We start from the raw sequence: 20,261 nt of genomic DNA on the forward strand, positions 1-20,261 counted from the left end.
GCTCGAGAGTGCAGCTTCAAAGGCCTGCCTTGTTAGTCTCCCTGTACTTAATCCTGTACTCCTCAGTAGTGAGTCCAAAGCTCTCAATCAGGGTATCCTTCATGAGGTCATAGGACTCCACATCTTCCTCATTGGGTGTCAGGAGTCCATCCCTGCACTTGCCTGAGAAAAGCTCCCAGAGTAGAGCCCCAATTCTTTTGGTTGAGCTTTCTCATTTTACAAGCCCTCTCAAAGGCTGTAAACCTTTTTGTGAGATCAGCACACTCAACATATCTGGGGACAATCCTTTTGGGAATTTTGAGATCAGACATTCTCCCTCCATCTCGGTTTACCTTATTGCTGCCACCATTCATGAGTGTTAGACCCATCTCAGACCTTTATTTTTCTATGGCCAGGATTTTGGCATCCGGTGCTACTCTTCTGGCGGGTCTCTCCAGCTTCTGGTCTGGGTCCTCTAGTTCTTCCGCCGGCTTGGAGTGCCCTGGTGTACCTCCAGGTAAAGTTCCTATTGTTATCCTCTTTCTCTGGGGTAGTGGAAGGGGAGTCATCTTCACTGACATGGTCATCATCAATGTTGTCAGTGTAGTCTTCTGTTGCCTGGGCTCTATCAAACTCAGCAAGCAACTCCTGGATGTGTGCTTTGGTCTGTCAGACCAAGTTGCAATGTTTCAATCTTTGTAGAGTTCCTTTAGCTGCTTCAGACTAATTTGCAGGTAAGGGGTCAGGTTGAGATCCTCAACACTCTCCTCTGAGGTTGACATGTTTTAATGTTGTTGGCACCCTTTAAAAAAAATCAAAAACCTCTAAAACAGAATATGAAGGCCTAACTATTAGTATACCTTTTTAAAATTCGAATTCAATAGTGTGAGGGACTTAACACAAGGGCCTAACAGTTCAGTTTAGAATTTTTTTTAAAAAAAATCGAAATTTAAAAAACTAATTTTGTTAATAAAGTCAGTTGTGGGTTTCTTTGTGAAATCACCAAGTGGTATCAGCAAAGTCTTGTATCCCACTGCCACCACCAATGAGGGAAGCTGGCTTTTTATGTAGTGTACCAAAATATGGTACACCATGTAGAAAGTCCAGATGACTCGTATTGGTTTACAGGCCTTAAATTAATAATCCTGCTCTCTTTTGTGATGATGTGGGCGAGCAGTTTAGGCTTATCAGATGGTAGTGTTAAACATTTGTTGTTCACACAGATTCAATAAATGAGAGACACACTCGAGAAGAAACACGAGACCAATTTAGAAAAATAACACGGATTTTATATTATTGTAGACGCCAAGACCTTCAGAATTAATTATTTTTCGAGTAATCAATTTTTTACAATCAAGCAAAAATGTTAAATGCGCTTTTATGTGGTAATTCTCCCCTATGGAGAAAGAAACATGTACTGCATATAAGTATTTGCAATCGTATTTCGGGGGCCCCTTTAGGTCTTAAGGTGCTAGGGGGCCAAGGTCATAAGATCCACTAGCAGTTTACCTGCCATGTAGTGTCCTAGTGCAGAGGTGCTAGACGGGTTGGTAGCCTTGCATGGTACACTTTCGACCAAATAGGGATGGGGGGGGGGGGTGGACCTTGAAACAGGCTTCAAAGGGGGACAAGGCTGGGAGCTCCCAAAGGGGGTCCCGGTTTATTAGGGTCTTGAGAGAGGGGGCCACAGTCTGTTTTCATGGACCTGGGACAGAGAGCTCTGGTGCAGAGGGTTTTGGTCGTCTCGTCAGGTGCGTTGAAGGTGCTCACAGCTCGTGGTCAGACCTGCAGAGGATGACAAAACAGGACAGCAGGACCACTCTCTATGATGGCCTCTGTTTTGCGGGAGTCCCATGTTAGTACGTTGGTCCTGGTGGTGTTGGTGTCCGTGCTGGACACTAAACAAGCCTTCGTTGCTGCAAAGGTTCGGTACCCCGTGTATTATTGCAGGGCGGTTCTTGGGGGTCCTGGCGTCTTCAGTCTTTGTGAGGACTTGGATCGGACCCTCTTTGGGTGGCTGCTATGATGGTGAACCCTCTGGTCAGCAGAACTGTGAACCGAACTTTGTGGTCAGTGGCTGCAGAGAAGTGACTCCTCCACTTCAAGGGAAAGGCTGACTGTTTGACGAAGTGCTGGCAGCCTACCAAGGCTTTTGGACGATGCCTAGCTGCAGTACGAGTCTGGGCGATTGTCGTGACAGGAGCAGCTGGTTTGATCCAAGCCATGGTTATGTCAAGCTAGACCCCCTACATCTGGTATGAGATGACTGACGTGGGGCTTTCAGCACCTGCTGCCTCATCATATAGGTGGCACCCATGAGCAGCTAGAAATCTATTCAATCCATCTGTTTTTGCCCCTGGCCTGAGGTACGAACGCTCTGTTGTGGTCAGTTACCTAGTAAAATAAAATAACACTAATTGGGGTTTCTTTGTGAAATCCCAGAATATAATGTAAATCTTGGTTCATGGTATTGAATGTTTAGCATATCTGATTAGGATGTTTTTATTCTCAGATGCCCTGGGGTGGTCCTGAAGTATCTTTCCTCCACCTAAGCAGCGAGTCACGTTGGAGTTGGTGGGAGGGGGAGGTGAAATGTGGGACAGCAAGCAACGGAATGTCTGACGTCTTAGAGGTGTATTTCTTCCTACCTTGCCTCCTGTGTTCTGCATGTCACCACTGCTGGAAGGACCACTTCCTTCCAGACCAGGTGGTTTTCTGTCTTTCATTGACTCTCTTACTTTTAATCTTTTCACATTGAAACACTAATCCACTCACCAGCTAGCTATTTCTTAAAATGGTAAACGCACTTGTAGCCTATTTTTGAACTGTGAATAAAAGCTGCAAGATCTTTCTTTTCCGTCTGTATGTGCACTCCCCTGTTGCATGTGCAGACGATAGCAAGTGCCACACCATTCCCCTCCTCTTCTGGAGAATATGCTGCCTTTTCAACAGCATGGCTGCAACACGCATCTCATTTGCACTGTCCTATTGTGTGTGTATTTGTGTATATATGTATATGTGTATATATATATATATATGTGTGTGTATATATATATATGTATATATATATATGTATATATATAAAATTATTTGAGAGCTAGGAAATGGCTCTTCTGTACCTTTCATTGACATGAACCAGCCACAATATGTGGTTGCCTTCTTGGTCAGATTCTTTCACAGATACATTTGTGAAACTCAGGTGTTTATAAAGGTGACATGCTATTGAAAAGGCAGCACCACCTCGTTTACTCCAGAGATTACAACTCTGCATTATCTGATCATTCTCATGTTTACAGGCAGACACCCTTTTTATGAGTGTTAAACATCCCACTATTTTGGAATTGTGTATTTACACGTTTTCCGACTGCCAGAGTAATTTGAAAGTGAACAAGGGACCCGTAAATGTATGTGACTTTTCTCCCAGATGTATGCTAGGCTGCCTGGAAACCCACAGATGAGATTTTAATGCAGTAGTTGTGATCTGGCATGGGTGGTACTTAGACATCTTTATAACTAACCGAACTGGGGTTGCACCAAGTACTCATGAGGTCCTAATGAAACTTTATTTTTCCTCACTTTCTTTCGCAGGTGGTGAAGTGGTGAAGATCGCTCAACTGGCCTCTATCCCTGGAGCACACGGACGGGTAACTCAGGCAGAGACACCAGTTACCCTGCAGTTTCAAGGAAACAAGTTCACCTTATCACAGAGCCAGCTGCGCCAGCTTACAGCAGGCCAGCCACTGCAACTGCAAGGTAAGAGTGACTCGCTGATGCAGGCGATTTCAGTGCTCAGTACTAAGATTCAGTTAAAATTTCCTGCACAACCACCCTCAACCCACATTATTTAATCAATGATGTGGTTCACTAACATTCTGTACATTGGATCATTCATAGTTTTGAAGGTCCATTTAACAACTAAACAGCATGTGTCTTTTCTATAATGACTTTAGTCAAACAAATTGAGGCATAGGGTTTAATATCTTATTTTTCCTCTCATAGCCCTGCACATATTTTCTGAGTGTGTTGTACTTCGCAGGCTTTAGAAAAATAATTTTACTAATGATTTTACTCATAAAAATAGGAAACGTACTCCAGATTGTGTCTGCACCAGGCCAGCAGTACCTCCGCCCACCAGGACCTGTAGTCATGCAGCCTGTACCACAGGCTGCAGGTGTGCAAAATGCAGTGAACTCAGTGGCAAACCAGCACCCAGGAGTGACTGCAACATCTGCTGCAACGACACAACCTGGTGAGTGTATAATTGTTAATTTAGCATTTGTATTTGACCGTAGCTAGATCACATTTGTAACTTTGCAAGCCTGGGGTTTATTTATTTATTTTAACGGTTTTATATAGCGCTGGCTAGGCCGAAAGGTATCATAGCGCTTTACAGGGGTTGGAAGTAGAAACAGATTGCAATATTACATTCGTACAAAAAGGAAAAGTGTGCGAAAATATGAACAAAATGCAAAGAGCAATAAATACATGGACAAGAAGATAAGTACTTTTAGTCCATAACCAGTATTTGAATAGTTGTGCAAGCGTGGGTGGCCAGGGATGATGGGGGGAAAGTATGGAGGTAGGGGGGAACCGAGGAGGGTGATAGGAGAGGAGGTAGCAAGTCCGAGTCGGCAATGATTGTATGAGAACTAGTAGAAGGAGGGAGGGGTTGCAACGTAGATCTTTGGGGAGTGAGTTCCAGATGGTAGGCGCATTTCCGGAGAAAGAGCGTGACTGGGTTGATTCCTTGTTTACCAAGGGAGCTACCAGAATTGAGGGTATTTGTGCTCTTCATTTCTCTAGAGCAACCCGCTTTGTGAAGTTTTTGTGAGAGATACAGTGGGGTTTGAAGATGCAAGGCTTTATGCGTTATGCACGCATTCTTGCAGGTGGATCTGCCTTCGATAGGAAGCCATTTGCGATCTTTGAGGATGGGAGAGATGTGATCAAACCTCTTGCAATCAGAAATAAGCCTGGCCGCGAGGTTAAGGACTGACTTGGTTGGGGCTAGGTGGGCTTTAGGTGTTCCGGAGAGAATGGCGTTACCATAGTCCAATCTGGAAAGTAATAATGATGGAACAAGAGATTTAAAGTCATCAACAGGAATGAAGGGTTTAATTTTCTTGAGGTGATGAAGGGAAAAGAGAGCACCTTTAGCTGTGTTTTTTATGTGGGGAGAAAGGCTAATGTTTTGATCAATGCTTATTCCGAGAGACTTAACTGAGCTAGAGGTGGACAAGGAGCAGTTGAGGGCTTTAAGGTCAGAGATCCAATGTTGAATGGGGAGTCGGTTGTTTTTAGGAGCAAAAATGACATCTGTTTTTTTAGGGTTGAGTTTAAGGTGATTGTGATGGAACCATTGTTGAATCTTAGTCAGGGCATCGTTGAGGGGCAGAATGTCTGCATGGGAATTGATTGTATAGTAAAGCTGGGTATCCGCGTAGAGGTGATAGTTGATTCCTGCTTGCTTTAGAATGAGGGTGAGGGGCTCCATAAAGAGGTTAAATAGAGAAGGAGAGAGAATAGAACCCTGGTGAACGCCTAAGGAGACAGGCTTAGGTTTAGAGAGGCAATTGCTGATTTTAATTTGTTGGGTTCTGTACTGAAAGTAAGAGGTGAACCATTCGAGAACAGGACCATTGAAGCCGAACCTATCTTTGAGGGTGTTGAGTAAGGCAGAGGGGTTTACTGTATCGAAAGCAGCTGAGAGGTCAAGAAGAATGAGAAGGGAGGTCTCCCGCTTGTTGAGGGAGTGATGGATATCGTCAACAATGTTGAGCATCGCAGTTTCAGTACTGCAGCCCTTTCGAAAGCCTGACTGTAATGTGTCCAAAAGGCTAAATGGATCCATGTGTTTGTCCAGTTGGAGCAAGGGGCATTTTTCAATGGCCTTGGATATAAGGGAAAGATTAGAGATGGGCCGCAGATTGTTAAGATTGTTGGGGTCAGCAGTGGAATTTTTGAGGGTGGGAGAGATTTGGCCAAGCTGGAGGGAAACAGGCACACACCCTATGGCCAAGGAGGAGTTGATGATGGTAGTCCAATAAGGTGCAATGATATGCTTTAAATCTTGAACAAGGTTGGCGGGGAGAGGGTCAAAGGTGTGAGAGGAGGGTTTAAGCTTAGTGATGATGTTGAGGACTCCTCGCTCAGTAACTGGGCTAAAGTAAAGCCAAGATGCATTATTTTTTAGCTGTGGACTGGTGAGTAAATGTTCCAGGGGGGTGACTGAGTGAGGGAGAATAACAGAGTCAGGAGGGGGCGAAGGTGTAAAAGGAGACTTGGATGGGAGGACATAGAGGGGTGATGAGCACTGTGGGGTGGGAGTTACAGCAAAGGGTAGATCAATCTTGGTGATTTTATCAGAAAAGAAGTTCGCAATTTCTTCACATCTTTCGTTAGAAACAATCAATTTGGAGGGAGCAGAAGCTGTTTGATTGTTGATGATGCTGAATAATTCCCTAGGTCTATTCTTAGCTCGGTCAAGTTGTGCGGGGAAGAAGGAGGCCTTTTCATTGAGGATGTGTTTTTTTGTAATTAACCCTAGCGGTTCTGAGGAGGGCAAGATTTAGGGGGGAGGGATGTTGTCTCCACGTGCGTTCGGTCATCCTAAGCACGCGTCTCTCATTGTTGAGATCAGCATTAAACCAGGATTTGGCAGGGATGTTATTTTGTGATTTTAATTTGTCTGGGGCAATTTGGTCAACAACCTCGATGATGGATTTGTTGTAGTGTTCAGTAAGATCATTAGCATTTAGTGAGGGAGGTGGAAGTTGAAGTTTTGCGTTGATCTTAGTCTCCAGTTCGCCAGGAGGAATAAGGTGAAGATTTCTGGTTAATTTCTCATGTTTGATGTTTTTGGGAGACGGGGGAGGTGCAGCGCTGTTGATCGTGAAGAGGATAAGGTGATGGTCCGGCCAGTCAATAGGGACAATGTGCGAAAGGGAAGCCAGATCTTTGCTAGTAATGATAGCGTCAAGAGTAGCCCCTTTGGAATGTGTTGGTGAATGTCCAAGTTGATTCAAGTCTTTAGCGTCGAGCAGGTCATTGAGGATGTTAACTGAGGGATCAGCCTTATTGTTCCAGTGAATATTGAAGTCTCTGTGGAAAATGTTATTGGAGTTGGAAATTGAGGCTTGGGAGAGTAGGTCAGACAATTCTTCCACAAAGGGCATAGGGTCAGCGGGTGGATGGTAAATTTTATGTAGCCGAATAGAAGGGGCCCCCTGAACTTTAAGTTCGGCTCCCATGTATTCAAAAGTGGCTTGATCAGGATTCTTAACAAGAGAGTGTCGGAGTTCATCTTGATAAATTATGGCTAGCGCCCCCCCCCCCCCCCCCCCCCCCCATTTTGTCAAGCCTATCTTTTCTGAGGATAGTGTAACCCGGTGGGGAGAGCAAGTCCAGAATCGATGAAGAGGGAGCTTTGAGCCAAGTTTCCGTAAAAAAAGCGATGTCAATGGCTTCACTAAGGATGGTTTCCGAGATTTCTGTTGCATGTCGTGCAGCCGATCGACAGTTGACCAGCATGCAGTTGAGGGGTTTATGGTTGGTTTCAGGAGAGCAGACAGAATGGATAGTGGTGAGTTGCGGGGGAGGTCTGGGCGAGCAAGGGGAGGTAGAGGTACGGCTTATCCCCAGGATCACGAGAATAGTGGAGTGCAGTGTAAGAGGATCAGTAGTCGCAGTGAGTTGCGGAGGAGGCCTGGGTGAGCCAGTGGCGGTAGGGATACGGCTTCTTCCCAGGATCACCGGAATGGTGGAGTGAGGCGTAAGAGAGTCAACAGTCATGGAGCTAGGAGGGTAGGGATTATTAAAGTCACAGGGGCCAGGGGAGGAGTGATTGGTTGAGGCTTGGGATGGTATAAGGGGACAGTTACCAGGAAGTCCCTCGGCTGAAATGCCATAAGGAGAAGTACAGCCTTGTAGAGGGAAAGAAGTGTTAGTATATACGCCACCCATTGTGAAGGGATGATTCGCAGGCTTAGTATCAGCGAGGGAGTTAGTCTTTCCTGAGAGATGAAAGTTCCAACGGCAGGATAGAGAGGTGGAGTTCAATGTTAAGAAGCGATTGGGTTAAAAGTGTGGACGGTAAGGAGGAAAGGAGGTAGGTGGGGAGAGGGGCATGTTCCACATTAGCCAGGGAGAGAGGAATGGGAAGTGGATGTGGAGGGAACCCAGGGGGCGGGAAGTGAAGGGTGTTCCGGATGGTCGAATGAGGATGAATTGTAGTGCGAGCCCCCATATACCTAGGGGCCTGATGGGTGCTATGAGAAGACTAGGGGGAAAGGGGAAAGTGAGGAGAGGTGCTATCAAGTCTTTGGGGGTAGGAATTATTAAGATTGGAAGGGATTGGTGTCCATAGTGGAACAGTAGGGGGGATGGTGTGAGGGGACGCAGTGAGTAGGGGGATCGGTCTGGGGGGAATGAGGGATAAGAAGGGAGTGATTGGAGTTGAGTGGGAGAGTGTCAGGTGGAGGGGAGAGGGTTTGGGTGGCCGAGAGGGATGACGGAATATCAGGAGGAGGTGGGGAGGCCAATGAGACGAGTGGCTAAGAAAGATGTGGGAATGTAAAGCGAGGGAGAGGATGCAACGGGGGCGGTGGGATCAAAGGTCTGGGATTGGGAGATTGCATAGGCAGTGGCAGAATGAGATAGTGGTGGGGTTGGCGTCAGAAGGGGCGAAGCCGGGTTGGGGGGGGGGCCTTCCTGTGATTGAGAGGCTGTGGAGATACGAGCAGGAGAGGATAGTAGATCATATACGGTGCTGAAGTGGTGCTCAAAGATGGAGAGGTGGTTTTCGGAAGCTTGTATGAGGATATTTCCGGATTTAAAAATAGAAATGTCAATTTCGCCTAAGAAAGTGGAGGAAGGGGTGGTGGACAACTTCAAGCCATATGGGATTTTGCAAGATTTCGTTATGGGAGGTAGTTGAGGAAGGTACTTTTCCATTTAGAGGGGCGTCTGGAGTAAAAGATGTAGTTAGTTTTAATAATGGAGGCGAGGCTTAGATAATTGTCAACAAATAAGGTTTCTTGGTGTCGTATTAGAAGTTTGTGTTTGAAGTTCTTCTTGGCATTTTTAGAGATGTTAGGGGGGTAAAGGATGGTCCAAGAGTTTGGGCCAAACCTGGTGATGAGTGTATCCGTTGCAGTAAGGGTATGATTGAGGGGAGGCATGGTAAAACAACTAGTATGATCGAATGTGCGGGCAGGAGATGGCGGGATGCGCCAGGCTGGGAGAGAGTGGCGGGGGGAGGGGGGAGAAAAGTCGGAGAATGGGAAAAATTAGCCCAAAACTGGGGCCAGGGTCTAGTATTAAGGTGGTTTGAGACAGAGAGGTGTTGGAATAAGGAGGGCAATCCAGAGGTTGCGACCGTGGTCTGAGTCAGCACGCTAGAGAAGGAGAGGGTGACATGGTGATCTACTGGGTGGGAAGACCACACGCTAGAGATAGCCGGGAGCAAAAGTGAAAAGTAAGAGGGAGAATAGAATAAAACTAGGGGGCAAAGTGCAATGTGCAATTATGTGGCTAATTAAAGGGCCGGCAATGCAAAATTCAAGGCACTAAAATCCAGATGAGGTAGATCCGTTTGGGCGCATGAGGTAAATTGGACCAAGGAACATCAAGTCACAAATCAAATGAAATACAAATAGACAAGAAACAGGCATAGTAACATTTGAGATAAGTAGCATCAAAATGAGGTAGATAAATTTTGGTACACGTAGCGCATAAGGTTAAAAATTTCAAGGGCAAAATAGCAGGTGACGAGACATTTGAAATGTAGGAGCAACAAGAGAAGGTAGGTCCATTTGGATACACAGATCATAAAAAGGTTAAACATCCGGTGAAAGTACAGGCGAAGCATAACAAGTTGTCAAGCAGCAGGTAAGGAAGACATATAAAATATTGAAGCGTCACAATGATGTAGATAAATATAAAGGGGGCACATTGCACATTAGGTAGAAAACATCATGGAGCTGTCCGAATAAAGTAAAAAAATAAAAAACAAAGATTGTCTGGCAGAAGGCGGAGAAAAAATTGTGATAAAAAAGTCTCCCCATGAGGTAGTTCAGTTTAAGTGCAATAGGTGAGAGGTGCCTTTTTGGAATTGGACATAAGATGTAATTTGTCAAGTCGCAGGGAGTGAAGCCGTTAAAAATAGCCAGATTGTGTCTGCACCAGGCCAGCAGTACCTCTGCCCGCCAGGACCTGTAGTCATGCAGCCTATACCACAAGCTGCAGGTGTGCACAATGCAGTGAACTCTGTGGCAAACCAGCACCCAGGAGTGACTGCAACATCTGGTGCAATGACACAACCTGGTGAGTGTATAATTGTTAATTTAGCATTTGTATTGGACCGTAACTAGATCACATTTGTAACTTTGCAAGCCTGGGGTTAGTGTTGCCATTTGATTCTGCTGACCAAACTTGTGCCTCTATTAGGAACAAGGCTCTCTGAATGATTTGTGAACTACACCACCCAGAAAATGCTTTAAGCACCAACACTGTAAGCTCAAGCCTACCTTTTAAAATATTCTGTTCAATTTAGGATAATTCAATGTCCCTTTGATACAGAAAATACCCTCATTGCAAAAAAAAAAGAAAAAGACCTCTAGATTACAGTATAGAGCCCTGAGAGAGTTTCCAGTATATCTGCACATTGGTGATGGCCTCTTAAAACTTGAATGGTGTAAGGGAGTGAGCATGTTCCCTACCTTGTAGGAGAGGTAGCATGTTCTCTACCATCCAGACCAATTTCAAGCTAGAGATGGCGTGCAAGGGCCGGGAATATGGTGGCGGGGAATAGATGTTTGCCTTTGACTTTCCCATTATGTGTCATATTGTTGTGATCTTAGAAACAGAAGCTTTGAGTCATGTGATGTGCTGTGACTACTCCCTTAGTGCGCAATTCCTATGGGCATGAAGTCACCTTAGATTTGTTTTCCTGCCATCGGTTTCGGACAAGTTCAGTAATTGCTCCGAGATGGATGCTGTCCTCTCTGCATTATCATGCCTAACTGTTTCACTTTTCTAGACCAATTACTTGAATAACAGAAACTGGGCAGTCGACCTCTATTTAACAGTTCTTTGGATGAAAACATTGCTCTACTCCCAAAGTCCTTGACTGATTCGATGCCCTGGCAGCCAGTGCTTCAGTTTTCAAAACAGTTGAGTCGTCTTCGATCTCTGCCTTGGAGTATGCAGACATGAAGAGAATATATTAACGCACACCATTCCAGTTTCGTCCAAGGTGCAACGCAAAGTATCCCTGGGCAGACTAGCACAGTGTTTGCAACCTCTGCCTCTCCTTGACCACAACAAGACCTGTGAGCTCTGCTTCACCTTTCAGTATAAGAAGATCTTAAGATACTGAAGTGAAAGGTATTGGGTGCACCCAAAAATGCAGCAGTAGTAATCCTGAAATCTTTAGCGAACATTACCTGCTTGGCATCGAGGAGTGAGATGCGGGTCTCTTTGGGATCCTAGCAGCCCATCTGACACCAAGCCTCAAGACGTTGTTCTTGGGCTTCTCTGAGAAAGATCATCAGGACGAGATGCTCTCAGCATCAACACTAAAGGGCCCATCACAAAGCAAACACCTAGGTGTATTAGTATTACTCCAGCCTAAAGCTAGGGACACTTATGCACTCCCATGCCAAGGCAGAGCACCCCTTCCGTGGAAGTCTTGCGTAGAGCTCCGTGAAAGGCAGAAAGAAAATGCCAGCATGTGACCATTTGCTGCCGTCTGGCTATGTTCAACATTGAGAAGAGGCATCAGTCCCAAGTAAGCTCCCAGCGGAGGGCGTAGAGCCTCGGCTTGCATCAGCCACCTCTTGTCTGAAGGGCACAGATACTGCCCCTTTGCAGCCGAAATCGATGCTAGGAACACCTCCGAGACCAAGAAAGGAGTTGACACTTAGGACCCCTCTGACGTGAGATCAGAGGAATCTGAGGTGCATTTCCTGGAGAGACTAAGTTAAGAGTTTGATGCTAAGCAGAAGTAGCTTTTCATACACCCAGAAACTGACAACATTTCTGCTGAGTCGCTCCCAGGAAAACTGCCATCCATGCGGCCGCCAATTCTTACGAAACAGAAGCTGACTTTAAAGAGGAGCTCGCTAGCATTGCACCACAGCATCTCATGTCCAAGAAGCACAAGGGCAAGGCTACAAGCCACCCCCTCTCCCCAGGATGTATGTCGTTACAACGCACACTTTTACAACGCATGCACTTACAACACATTTTTTACAACGCAAAATCCATTACAACGCATTGCATTACAACGCATGACACTACAACGCATTTTTAAAAACTACCTTTACAACGCATTCCATTACAACGCATACTACCTTTACAACGCATACCATTACAACGCACAATATTAAATTGCATTTAAGGTAAGTATTAGATAGTATAGGGGTAAAAATTACTATTCTAACTCCAGAGGGTGCAACAGTAGGGTAAGTGTTGGATAGTATATGGGTAAAAATTACTATTCTAACTCCAGGGGGTGCAACAGTAGGGTAAGTGTTGGATAGTATAGGGGTAAAAATTACTATTCTAACTCCAGGGGGTGCAACAGTAGGGTAAGTGTTGGATAGTATATGGGTAAAAATTACTATTTTAACTCCAGAGGGTGCAACAGTAGGGTAAGTGTTGGATAGTATATGGGTAAAAATTACTATTCTAACTCCAGGGGGTGCAACAGTAGGGTAAGTGTTGGATAGTATAGGGGTAAAAATTACTATTCTAACTCCAGGGGGTGCAACAGTAGGGTAAGTGTTGGATAGTATAGGGGTAAAAATTACTATTCTAACTCCAGGGGGTGCAACAGTAGGGTAACTGTTGGATAGTATATGGGTAAAAATTACTATTCTAACTCCAGGGGGTGCAACAGTAGGGTAAGTGTTGGATAGTATATGGGTAAAAATTACTATTCTAACTCCAGGGGGTGCAACAGTAGGGTAAGTGTTGGATAGTATAGGGGTAAAAATTACTATTCTAACTCCATGGGGTGCAAAAGTAGGGTAAGTGTTGGATAGTATAGGGGTAAAAATTGCTATTCTAACTCCAGGGGGTGCAACAGTAGGGTAAGTGTTGGATAGTATAGGGGTAAAAATTGCTATTCTAACTCCAGGGGGTGCAACAGTAGGGTAAGTGTTGGATAGTATAGGGGTAAAAATTACTATTCTAACTCCAGGGGGTGCAACAGTAGGGTAAGTGTTGGATAGTATAGGGGTAAAAATTACTATTCTAACTCCAGGGGGTGCAACAGTAGGGTAAGTGTTGGATAGTATAGGGGTAAAAATTACTATTCTAACTCCAGGGGGTGCAACGGTAGGGTAAGTGTTGGATAGTATAGGGGTAAAAAATACTATTCTAACTCCAGGGGGTGCAACAGTAGGGTAAGTGTTGGATAGTATAGGGATAAAAATTACTATTCTAACTCCAGGGGGTGCAACAGTAGGGTAAGTGTTGGATAGTATAGGGGTAAAAATTACTATTCTAACTCCAGGGGGTGCAACAGTAGGGTAAGTGTTGGATAGTATAGGGGTAAAAATTACTATTCTAACTCCAGGGGGTGCAACAGTAGGGTAAGTGTTGGATAGTATAGGGGTAAAATTTACTATTCTAACTCCAGGGGGTGCAACAGTAGGGTAAGTGTTGGATAGTATAGGGGTAAAAATTACTATTCTAACTCCAGGGGGTGCAACAGTAGGGTAAGTGTTGGATAGTGTAGTGTAATATTATGCGTTGTAATGGTATGCGTTGTAAAGGTAGTATGCGTTGTAATGGAATGCGTTGTAAAGGTAGTTTTTAAAAATGCGTTGTAGTGTCATGCGTTGTAATGCAATGCGTTGTAATGGATTTTGTGTTGTAAAAAATGCATTGTAAGTGTAGTGCGTTGTAAAAGTTGCGTTGTAAAGGTTGTTCCCCCTCTCCCCAACTCCCCCCATATCTGCTACACCCAGACAATCACCTCCACCACCAGGCCCCACCTTCACCAGAATATCCTGATAGGTGAGTCAATTCATATTTTTACCCAAGTAGCCCTCGTGGAGTGGGAGACCCTTATGATGAGCCTGCTGGGGCGAGTCAATTCATATTTTTACCCAAGTAGCCCTTGTGGAGTGGGAGACCCTTGTGATGAGCCTGCTGGGGCAGGGTATGGGGACTATCTCTGGGAAGACTGCAACTTTCACCCTGCGGATGATCATGATTTGGAACCATCCCTGCCGGAAGATACCTCCACATATCATGCCACCATTCATTGTTCGCCTGCCACCATAAGTGCTTGTCTTATAAGACTGGTATGACTTTTTTTATAGAAACCCTCCAGCAAAAAATGTTATGCTGCTCTGGGAGAACACCCTTTAAGGTCAACCAATATCACCCTACAGAGGTTGTCTACCAATGCAAAGTAACAGGCAGTGACCTACATTAGGGAAAAGCAAGCGCATATAGATAAGAAAAAGGAACATGGCAGATAAGGCAAGGGAACCCTTATGTGGACAAACAGGTCTATGTCTTTACTTTTAAAGCAATCGCAGCACCCGCGCTTTAGCTTAAGATGTTTAAAGCTAAAGCGTTGGTGCTGCCATTGTAACAAAAGAAAAAAAACGCGCAGCCGTCATTTGTTTACTTTTGTAGCAATGGCGGCATCTGTGCTTTAGCTGTAAACATCTAAAGCGCAAGTGTCACGATTGCTTTAAAAAGTAAAGAAATATAAAAACATTTTTTTGTCTATTTCTTTACTTTTGAAGCAATCACAGCACCCACGCTTTACCTTAAGATGCTTGAAGCTAAGGCGCAGGTGCCTCAATTAATTTGCAGTGCAAAAGCTCTTGCATTACTGAAAGTTTAAGCTATTGGCTTTGCATTGTTAGCAACACTACAAGCTCAAGCTTTCAGCAATGCAAGACGTATTTCATTGCAAATGCTTATGACTTGGTCACCCCACTTTTTGCCTTGTACATGATGTAATTTCGACTGAAAGTGCACTGGGTTCCTGCTACTCAGGTGTCCTGTGCCAGAGCTCTTTCCCAAAACTGTACAATTGGTCAGGCAATTGACAAAACTTTAGAACCCTCTGTAGGTCCCTAGTAAATGGTACCCTTGTGCCTAGGGCCTGAAGTACTAAACAGGGTCCCTAAGGGCTGCAGCACGAATTGTGCCATCTTAAGGGATCCCTCACCAAGCACATTCAAGACTGCCATTGCAGGCTGTGTGTCTTGATGCAGACTAAAGTGAAAACACAACATCATACATCCCTGTGTGACATGTCCCTAACACTGCATGTAGTGTTTGCAAATCACCCCTCCAGCAGGCCTGACAGCCGTAAGGGAGAATGCTGGATATTACATGTGCATACCTATATGAGCAGCTATTCCCCTGTGCCAGTCAATCCTATTACTGCCAGTACAAGTGACCAGGGAAGCCATTTTAAGATATTTGCTGGACACTGGTAAAAACAGGTTCCCCAGCTACATGATGGCTTCACTGAAAATAGGGATGCTTGGTATCAATCATCTTGTATTTGTGGGCCCACAGTGATGCCAGTTTTGGATTTACCAATACGTGCACCAAGAGGGCATCTTAGATGTGCCCCCTGAAAACCTACCAGCGTCTGGTGTCCTTGCTGATTGGAGTTCTGCCAGCCTGCCACCCAAGACTCGATTCAGACCTCCTAGGGTGAGAGCCTTTGCTCTCAAGAGACCCAGAACAAAGGTCTGTCCTGGAAGATGGTGTAATACCCCCTCCCACAGGATGATCTGCTAATTAGACTCCTTGGGCCGGCAAGCCTCAAAGAAGCTGCCACCTTTGGCATGCGATTATGGCTCACCTCACAGGAGAGGAAAGCCACTCCACTAGTAAGGAAACCCCTGGACTCTTTACATGGTGTATCAGATTATTGATATTCCACATAAAGAGCCAGCTTTCCAGAACTGTGTTGCCACTCCTGGACCAGCCTGACGCAATAGCCACCCAGGAAGAAGACCCTGTGCTCCTGAAGGTCAAATTTGTCCCCCACCCAGTGAGAAGACACCAGGACCAACCGGAGCCCCACAGGACCAATACTTTGAGTACCAAACCCCTTACAGCAAGAAGAGACCATGAGTGTCGAGTTGGGACTCATCAAGGGACGTCAGCACCACAGAGACCCACTTCCAGAGTGGCCCGGCTGTCCTGATTTTGCACACTCAACTGGCGAGACAGACGACTGCAAGGTTCCAAGGCATATAGAACCCAGCCAATCTTTCCACTCTGCACATGAGCGCCCCAGCCCGGGTACCAGCGAACCAACTGTGTTTCCTTGTCCCCCACACCCTTGTGGACCGAGCCTAACTGGTCGACCTCACTACCACAAAAGAGAGCAGTTGGGTTATCATTTCTGCCTCTGTAAACCAACTGGGGTTTGCCTGGACTCTACACGGAGTCTCTCTTTTTGGTCCACTATGTAAAGAGCCAGCTTACTACACTCACTACATTTCCTTTGAATCAATGCATTAGAGTTTGATTTTTTTTCCCAAATCGAAGCACTTTAACAGATAGTGCACTACCTTCATTGGAAATCACATGTCTCAAATGTTACCTTCATCACACTAAAGACTTCTGTCAAATGGATTCATTGTTTGTATCCTTGGCTCAACAAATAGAGGCAGGCTCATTATGAAACAGTCTTTAGCAAAATGGATTATGCTTGCATTTCTTTATCCCATAACCTCCTGAATTGACCATTAGTAAGAAAGTGCATAGTGCAGTTAACCAGGACTATGGTGTCATTGGTAGCTCTGTTCTCAGTTAAACATATCTGTAGAACAGCTACACAGAGGATGACTCGCTCTTTCACCAAGCAGTACTCTATCATCGTTGATGCTGAAAACAAAATGGTATTGGGACAGGCAGTGCTTAGAAACCTTTTCACCTAAGGTACTACTCATGCCAACCATCCACTGCTTTTATTATCTTGGCTGAAATTGCTTTTGTAATCTTAATTCAAGCTTGTGCATCTATGAAAGATCCAATGTTGTGGAATAAAAACGTTACCTGTAACTACGGCTGTCAAATATTGGTATCTTTCATAGATTCACATGCACCCCACCGCCTCCCCTTTTTACTTCAAGCCGTCTAGACAGCGTATGCACTGTCGGGAGGCATATTGTGGCTTATCAAGAACATAGAGAAGGCGCTTGGATCCCACCCATTGCTTATGATTGGTTGGCTTGCCTTCTTGCTTCCATTTGCCTGCTTCTTATTTTGTGTCTCAGCTTGTCAGTGTTGTATTTATCCTGCCCATTGACCAATGTTTTTATTTACAATCTCTTTGATTGGGCTAGCATTGCAGCTTCCACTGCTTGCTTTTAAGTACTATTTTGTTCTTTTGTATGAAGCACTGAATTAAAGTTTGTGTGTTTTTGAGCTGTCCCCCTGTGTGCGTCTGTCCCTCTGCACTCTGTGTTGCTATCTGTTGCCCGACTGTTCTTCCAGCCCCTCTTGCCTGTGTGCTTCTCTCCGTGGTTCCTCCCCACCTGTTTACTTTTGCATCCCTTCCAGCCCTCCTCTGCTCTTGCTTCCCTTCCCATATTGTTTTGGAGGTTTCACCACCACCCTACCCTGTTTTGCTTTGATTTGCCATTCAGCCTCCCTGGTGCTGCTTCGCCGTTTGCCTTAATCCCGATCGACCACTTTAAACAAAAACAAACAAAAAATGGTTTGCAAGATTTCTTTTCTTTCTGGTTACTAGTCCAACTCGAATCTGTAACTAAAAAGGAAAAAAAGCACCCACATCATTTTGTAGGTTTGCACATGTGTGGTGTGAGCGCCTACAAAATGACATGAGCAATTCGTCAAAGGGGTTTTTCTTTTTTCTTTCAACTTTAGGCACGTTGCACAAAGAGCGTGACCTATTAGCTTTGCACATGTTTAACATGAGGCTGAATATTTGTATATATTTTACTCAAGCACTGCTAAGCCTCTGACAGTAGTACTAACCGTAGATGCTAATTTGTGATTGGCTGGAGTTTGGTTCATTTACAATGAAGTGAATAGGATGCAAAAGTATTTGTAATTTTTAGTGTTCCCAGCCTGACAACAAGGACTAATACATGGATGTGAATCTATGAAAAATCCTAGTGTTGGATTACTGGAGTTGCTGTTAAGTAACTTTTATCCCTCTTGTTCTTTTTGCCCCCTGTCATTATGCTTTTTCAAAATGCTAACATAATCACAAGAACACTGGCAGCTGCCCACACTCCATCTGAGAGTTCCTAGTGTAATTAATACATTTTCACTTGTACCAGCCATTGATGCCAAATCTTGGTAACTGCATGGTGCTTTACCGCAGATTCCTGCCTTCTACTAAAGGACCCTTTTTCATACAGTTTTAGTTTTATTGAACAAAACTTTAGGGTTGTTGGAGAATGGTTATCGCCTCACTGAGCAGGTAGATATGCTAAATTCAGCAGGCAAAAGCTGACTTAAAAGGACCTGAAACAGGTGCAACTCAGTGTATGTTTGTGCTTTTAAAAAAATATTATTTTATTGTGATGACTGAAGCTTTGAGGTTCTGGGCTCAGGTATAGAAGATCATATGAGCTAAAACTGATGGTGGGGACAGGATTTAGTAATTTGTGAAACTAGTACTTGTCCGTTAAGCAACATCTTTTGATCATTATACTGAATAATAAATACTTTACTCTTTTTCTAGTCATTCCCGGGAGAACCACAATGGCAAACACTGGGTCTGTGGACCTGGGGGCTCAGGCAAAGCCTACTGCTCTAGCTGGAGGTCCTGCCCAGGTAGGCAAATGTACAATAATGCATCAACTGCACGAGGTATAGCAAGATATGGTTTAGTTGTCCAAAGTTGTTGTTCTGCTCTATTTCCTAACCCAAGGCATTATGCAGCTGTTTGAAATACCGAAGTTTATCTTTTTTGGCGCACTATTAGTCTGTCTTTAGAATGTGCTGTTGTGGCTGCTAGGATTAGTTCATATCCTCTGGGTTTTATTGATTTATTGTTGCCTATGATTTGTAAACCCACATATCATATACAACATATGGCTTCTTTCTTCCTATCATCCATAAAAATGCCCTTGCTTTCACTCCTCTGCTGTTCTTTGTGTTTGCCTTCTTTCTTCCTTTTTCTCCAGTGAATTCTTGTCAGCTTAGCTTCTGTGTGCACCTCCATTGGTCGATCTTGTTCGCTTACCTTGATGGAAATATCTTTGGTGTAGTGATATCCTGTGCATACCTCTTGATGAGTGTGTATTTGGCCTATTTCCTGTTTGTGACCCCATACTATTAGGACATGACTGAGCCACAGCTGGACATGCACTTTTTTCCCTTACATGAAGTCTGGGGAGGTAGCAGCCATCCTATGTGTTCTTTGGTTATTAGATGTGTCTCACTGATAACTTTCCCTTCACTTTCATCCTTCTTTTTAGACAGATTTTCTATCTAAGTTTGGCCTACCTGTTTGCCTTCTGATGCATTCTAAATGTCAGTGCTTTTTCAACTGAACGTTGACCATTATATGATAAGTTCACCCCCCTGCTTTTACTAGTAGCTTGTGCTGCCTCCTTTCGGTGAAAGTGATTGAAACTTGTTCAGATCCTGCCTGTGGTATATCTGATCTGTGTGGGCATGTATATTGCACTGTCTGTACCTGTGTGACTGAACACGGCTTCGGTCAGTCCTGAGGCATGTGTGGAAATCCTGCTCTGCTGTTTTGTACCTAACAGTGTGTGCAAGGAAAATACTATCATGCTCTAGTCTGTATGTGAGAGTCTTGCACTGGTACCCTTTGCAGGTTCTACTTGAGTAAAGCACACAGTGCCACTGTCTTTCATGATCTATGAGAGTGAATCTTATTCTACTTCTGTCTAATTTGAACCTGTGACTGAAGTGGGTGCTTCTACTGCCTGGCATGTACTTGATCTCTGTGTGAGTGACGCTTGCAACCCTACTATTTGCCACATACTTGATTTGTTTGTGAGTCATCTTTGCACTTCTGCGGACTGCTTGCTGATGAATTTGCTGGCACAGTCTGTCACGCAACTGATATGTTACTGAGTGACTGCTTTTGTTTGTCTTGTACGTGGTCTATTAGTTAATATCACATTGCTCCTGGCTTTCTGGTTCCTGACATCTTGTGCGTGTGTGTGACAGCATGTACTACCACTCTCCTTTACTTCATCCATGTGTGAAGAAAGTGTGCACTGCTTCTACTGTATTATTTGCGTGGGTGTGTCGTGAGCTATCTTCCACTCTCCCCT

General features: G+C 44.6%; 1 protein-coding gene across 4 annotated transcripts in view; it reads left to right on the plus strand.

Annotated features, from left to right (window-relative positions):
- The window catches only part of EP400 (E1A binding protein p400), an 852,236-nt gene that overhangs the window by 379,962 nt on the left and 452,013 nt on the right, over positions 1 to 20,261 (plus strand). For all 4 annotated transcript variants that reach the window (XM_085634324.1, XM_085634328.1, XM_085634325.1 and 1 more), the window contains 3 exons: positions 3,568 to 3,732; positions 4,061 to 4,228; positions 18,692 to 18,783. In XM_085634324.1, the coding sequence (XP_085490450.1) occupies positions 3,568 to 3,732; positions 4,061 to 4,228; positions 18,692 to 18,783 (425 nt within the window). The remainder of the gene's footprint in view (positions 1 to 3,567; positions 3,733 to 4,060; positions 4,229 to 18,691; positions 18,784 to 20,261) is intronic.

Source organism: Triturus cristatus, chromosome 11, assembly GCF_964204655.1.
Source record: "Triturus cristatus chromosome 11, aTriCri1.1, whole genome shotgun sequence".
NCBI lineage: Eukaryota > Metazoa > Chordata > Amphibia > Caudata > Salamandridae > Triturus > Triturus cristatus.